Here is a 5,435-nt window from a genome sequence, read left to right on the forward strand (position 1 = left end):
ATAGTAAACACGTGTTCTAAGAGCTGTGTAATATTCCTAACTCATAATATATTTCTTATATTCTTATATTATGAATTACCAGCAACATGCATTAGATCTGCAATATTTGCTTCTATATGTGGATATTATTTTTCCAAATAGAATATTATCCCTCTCACTCACTCACTCACTCACTCACTCACTCACTCACTCACTCACTCACTCACTCACTCACTCACTCACTCACTCACTCACTCACTCACTCCTCACTCTCTCTCTCTCTCTCTCTCTCTCTCTCTCTCTCTCTCTCTCTCTCTCTCTCTCTCACACTCACTCTCTCTCTCTCTCTCTCTCTCTCTCTCTCTCTCTCTCTCTCTCTTTCATTCCCACTAACAGGGTTCAGTATTACCTCCTCTCCAGATTTCGAAGGAAGGCTTCCTCTGCCAACGTCCTCCTCAGGTTCTGAGTCGAATTGAGTCTGCTGTCGCCAATAACACCCTCACTCCAGCAGCCATGATGATATACTTAACGACAATCATATATGAGTGGGTCAACAAGGTGAGTCAGTGCATTCTAGAATGAGAGATGATTTTTTTTTTCTTCTCTCTTTCTTTTAATATATATCAAGGGGTAGCTTTCCAACCAAGCCATAAAGTACCCTTTCCCCTATGTTTACAATCACTGAGACTCATTATCTGTACCAGGTAAAGGTATGGGTTCACGTGCAGAACAAGCGAGCAATGTCCTTAAAGCACCTTGAGGGGATACCTCCTCCAGGCTCTGTTATCCATCCCCAAGGAAGAGGACCTGCCCTGCCAGTCTTGCGGAGTCCGTCACACACAGCAGGGAAAGCAGTGACATCACCCAACTTCCGCAGCCTCTCACCAGTGGGAATGACTGGCAGTCCTACAACTTTGGAAACGACACAACACGATGAGCTCCATCAGTTACTTGCAGCCATAGGGTCGGCAGAATGGGATGTTCCGCTGTTAGAATTTTGGGCCAAAGATTTCCAGACTTGACAGTGGCTAGGAGAGATATGTGTGTTTTAGTAAATCAAATTTTTATTTATAGAAATAGTAGCAACTGGTGCTGATTGTTAGTTTTCCATGTATCTTGAAAGCAAGTTGTGATGATAATGAATTTTCTCATTAAGTTCTTTATCATAGATTTCACAAAATGGAGAATTATCACAATGCTATGTGATGTCTCTGGTGTAAAGGTTTTAAATCATGTTCAAGCGTTATTGCTGTGTGGTTGATTACTCAGATTATGAAGCCTTATGTATTTGCAAGTGTGAGTAATATTTTTCTTTGCCCAAATAACCCTTCCTTTTAGAAGAGTTATTTGTAGAATAAGTACAAATTACACATATTTTTGAAAATGCTGGATATGATAAAGATAAAATATTTTATCAGTCTAATGTCTTTATTTTAAATTTAGATGTTAAATAATATTTTTTGAGTAAAATTATTCATACTTTTTCACAGCTGTAACAATGAACTCTGTTCATTTTGTAGATTGTTAAAAGTTAGAAATCTCTTTATTGAAGAATTATTATTGACCATCATATAAGGGAAAGCAATGTCTAATTTTTTTTTTATTATTCTTTTTCTGGAAAGAAAGAGAAAAATCTCTAAATGTAACATTTTCAGACATTATATGAGAAATTTCAGCAGATTATTTTGCAATACAATATGGCGATAATGCAGTATTTGACTTTTTTGTACTGTGATAAAAATAAACAGGAAATACTTGTTGTTCTAGTCATTGCTGGGTATAAGATGTTAGTGAAGAAATGAGCCTTTAGGTAAGGTGTGAAAAAAGACAATTCTAAAATGTTCTTCTGGAGCCTTGTATTTGTGTATGTTTTGAGAATTAAAATGCTACACTCTTATTTTGGTTTTCTTTTGGCATTATTTTCATTCTTTTGGAAGAAATGTTAGAATCTTAGATAATTTAATACAGAAAAATTGTATTGTAAAGATAAAGAACCATACCCATGCACAAGGAGCAAAAAAAAAAGTGGCTGAATAAAAAAGGAAAAAATAAAGAAAAGAAAACAGTCAATCAATCAATAAATGAATAACACAAACAAACCCTGGACTGGACTGACTGAGTTTATTTTAAATTCTATTTTAAATTTTTATCCAATAAAAATATCCTTCATGAACCTGTGTGTGTGTGTGTGTGTGTGTGTGTGTGTGTGGTGTTGTGGTTGTGTGTGTGTGTTGTGTGGTGTGTGTGTGTGGTGTTGGTGTGTGTGTGTGTTGGGTTTGTGTGTGTGTGTTGAGTGTGTGTGTGTGTGTGTGTTGTTGTGTGTGTGTGTGTGTGTTTGTTGTGTGTGTGTGTGTGTTGGAGTGTTGTGTTGTGTGTGTCTTGGAGTGTGTGTGTGTGTTTGGAGTGTGTGTGTGTGTGTGTCTTGGTGTGTGTGTGTGTCTTGGTGTGTGTGTGTTTGGAGTGTGTGTGTGTTTTAGTGTGCGTGTACAAGTATTTGCGGGTGCATATATATACATACATATCTATCACTCTACCTATATGTATACTTATACAATACATACATACATATGCATGTATGCATTTTACTATTTACATATATGTACGTAAGTCAGAAAGTTTCAGTTGTTGGTCGATATTAGAACACATCATTAAAGCAAAGTTTCACGCATACAGAATATAGTCACTAACTAAAAAGAAACAAAGAAAAAAAATTGAGTAGGCGTATAATACATCATTGAATTCTAACTATATTATGAGTGAATCGTCTCTATTGCTACTAATTGCACATTATTATGGCCTAGGAACTTCATCATAGTGTTATAAGATTTGATATCTAACACATTTGTTTGTTCTAACCATTGAATATTAAATATGTATTTGTAACGTTGCCTTGCCAATATGATTTCTTAAATTGATTAGTAGTATTCCTGTTTAGTTATTAGTTCTATATGACCTTGATGTCTAGCTCATTTATATGTTTTAACTATTAACCATTAAACATTTTTTAGTTATTGCGAGCCATTGTTACGTTGTGTCTCATTCATGCTTACAAATCGTAAATTTAATGAATGACAGTAATATTTGAGTAATTGCTTCATTCGGGCGCGTCCGATAGCTACATTCTCGTGTCCTTCGGTAAATTTCTTTGTATTTCTTAGGCGTTGGTACGAATTGGTAACTCTTGCCAGGAAATGCAAGCTTTAATTAGGCTATTGCAGGGAAGTTCCCATTCAGTACAGTAACCTCAAGCTATCGAACATGTCGCGGGTATTGGCGCTGCTGTTCTTCCTCTGGCTGGTGTTCACGACCCTCCCGGTGAAGTCCGACGAAAACTTCCAAATGCGCCTTTCTTTGAGGCCTCAGGATGGACATCTGTGGCCAAGAGGATTCATAGGAGCTCCGAAATCCCCAGCGTCGTCGTGGATCTTTGGGGAGGAAACGACTATTCCTGGACACTCTGTAACTCCCTGGGCCTCATCGTCCATGTCAGCAGGCTTCATGGCGTCCAGGGAACCTTCACGACCAAGTCCTCCTTTTGCAACACGACCGAGTTCTATATTTGCAACACGGCCGAGTCCCATCTTTGCAACACGGCCGAGCCCTATATTTGCAACACGCCCGAGTCCTATCTTTCCAACACGCCCGAGACCTCCTACCACACGCTTAAGTCCTCTTTTTCCAACACGCCCTAGTCCTCTTGCAAACGAGTTGGTAGAACAAAATTCAGCATCGTCTGCATCGCTTGCAAAACACTTGTTGCTGATCGTATTATTGTGTATATTTGCTGTCCTCTAGAAAGGACAGATTCTTAAATATCTTTGGTGTTATAATAGTAGATAATTACTGATGTATGTTTTTTCCTATTGGAATTCAAATGGATTCCTTCAAGATAAAAACTGTGTTAATGTATCTAGCATGGAACAAAGGGTTATGTATCTGTAAATTATAATATGTAAATATAACATGTTCGTTACTTTTCATCAATGTATCCGGCATGTGCTATGCATAATTAAAAATTTGTTAGTGTGTACATTTTGTTTATTTTCATACATGTATGCACGTGTCAGTTTGTATGGCTGTATATGTATGTATGTACGTGATTTTGTCTGTGCGTGTATGTGCAAAATTTTCAAATCGAGAAAAAAAGTAACATTACGTACATATCTATTGTATCGTATTGTTAGCTACCATAATCATTGTCTTTTATCAACCAACATTTATAGCAAAGAGAAGCCCCTTTTTTCACACCAGTCTATGTAGTCCATCAGACAATGAGCCTTATGTAATCAAAGCAAATGGCTCAGATTTGAGAGTTACACAGTGTGGCACCCGGTTGCTCAATGTGACTTTATCACCGGATTTCCCAAGCCACAGGATGGCGATACGAGTATTGTACGAACGAAGAAAACAAACTTACACGGGTAGCCAGCCTTTTATAATTTACATAATATGTGCCATCACTTCCATCAACAATTATATTTAAAGGACAAAAATAAGAAAGAAAGAAAAAAGAAAACAAAAAGAAAAGGAAGAAAAGCAAACAAACTAAAACGAGAGGAATATCATGAGAAAAAAAAATGAATGTAAGTAAAGCTTATGGTAGATAATATCAACCCCTAAACAAGAAAGAAAAGAACGAAAAGTTAAAAGAAATGAAAATAAGAAGAAAAAATTATAAAGATAAATGAAAACAAAAGCATCACAGACTTTTTTTCCCCATTTTCAATTTACGTTTATACAAACCTACAAAAGTGAACACTATCCCATGATTATACAATTATTACTATACTTAAACACTAGAGTAACCACAGACGCGCGGAAAAACAAAAAAACAAAACGCACACGTCTCTACAGACCCAGTCTCAATCATCAATACACAGACTAGAGGTAGTTTTGTCTGCCTGGGGGGGAAAAATGTCATAATTATCATTTTTTTACATCATCGTCTTCAGATGCGATTTCTAATGAACCCAAAAAGGGCCTCTGAATAAGAGGTACGTAAGTAAAGAAGTAGGAAGTTAATAGGTCCATACATTATAATGAATAGTTACTGAACTTCGGAAAATTAGTCATCGAATAGCTACCACAAGTATGAACTGGTATTATACGAACAGGCTATTAACCCTGTCACTGGGAATTCATTCAAGTTATAAAACTTCCGGGGCCAGCTGCTAATCAATTTCCTTTTACTTTATTTCAGAACATGCTTTTGCATCGAGAGAAAAGAGAGAGAGAGAGAGAGAGAGAGAGAGAGAGAGAGAGAGAGAGAGAGAGAGAGAGAGAGAGAGAGAGAGAGAGAGAGAGAGAGGAGGAGAAAGAGAGAGAATGAAAATATCAGACCAAGATCTTATTTTTATTCATTAACTTTCCATTCCACACCATATTTAAGGCAAGCATGTCAGAGGTTGTATATATTTGGGCTAATAAAGGCACAGAAAGATTATTACATGAATCAC

General features: G+C 36.8%; 1 protein-coding gene across 3 annotated transcripts in view; it reads left to right on the plus strand.

The window, feature by feature from the left end:
- Positions 1-1,876, plus strand: part of LOC119577218 (folliculin-like) — a 12,757-nt gene extending 10,881 nt beyond the window's left edge. For 2 of the 3 annotated variants that reach the window (XM_037924959.1, XM_037924958.1), the window contains exons 11-12: positions 400-537; positions 684-1,876. In XM_037924959.1, coding sequence (XP_037780887.1) covers positions 400-537; positions 684-1,001 — 456 coding nt within the window. In that variant the 3' untranslated portion in view covers positions 1,002-1,876. The remainder of the gene's footprint in view (positions 1-399; positions 538-683) is intronic. The other variant, XM_037924960.1, reaches the window with a different exon arrangement.
- Positions 1,877-5,435: the final 3,559 nt, after the last annotated feature.

This window comes from Penaeus monodon, chromosome 9, assembly GCF_015228065.2.
Source record: "Penaeus monodon isolate SGIC_2016 chromosome 9, NSTDA_Pmon_1, whole genome shotgun sequence".
Taxonomy (NCBI): Eukaryota; Metazoa; Arthropoda; class Malacostraca; order Decapoda; family Penaeidae; genus Penaeus; species Penaeus monodon.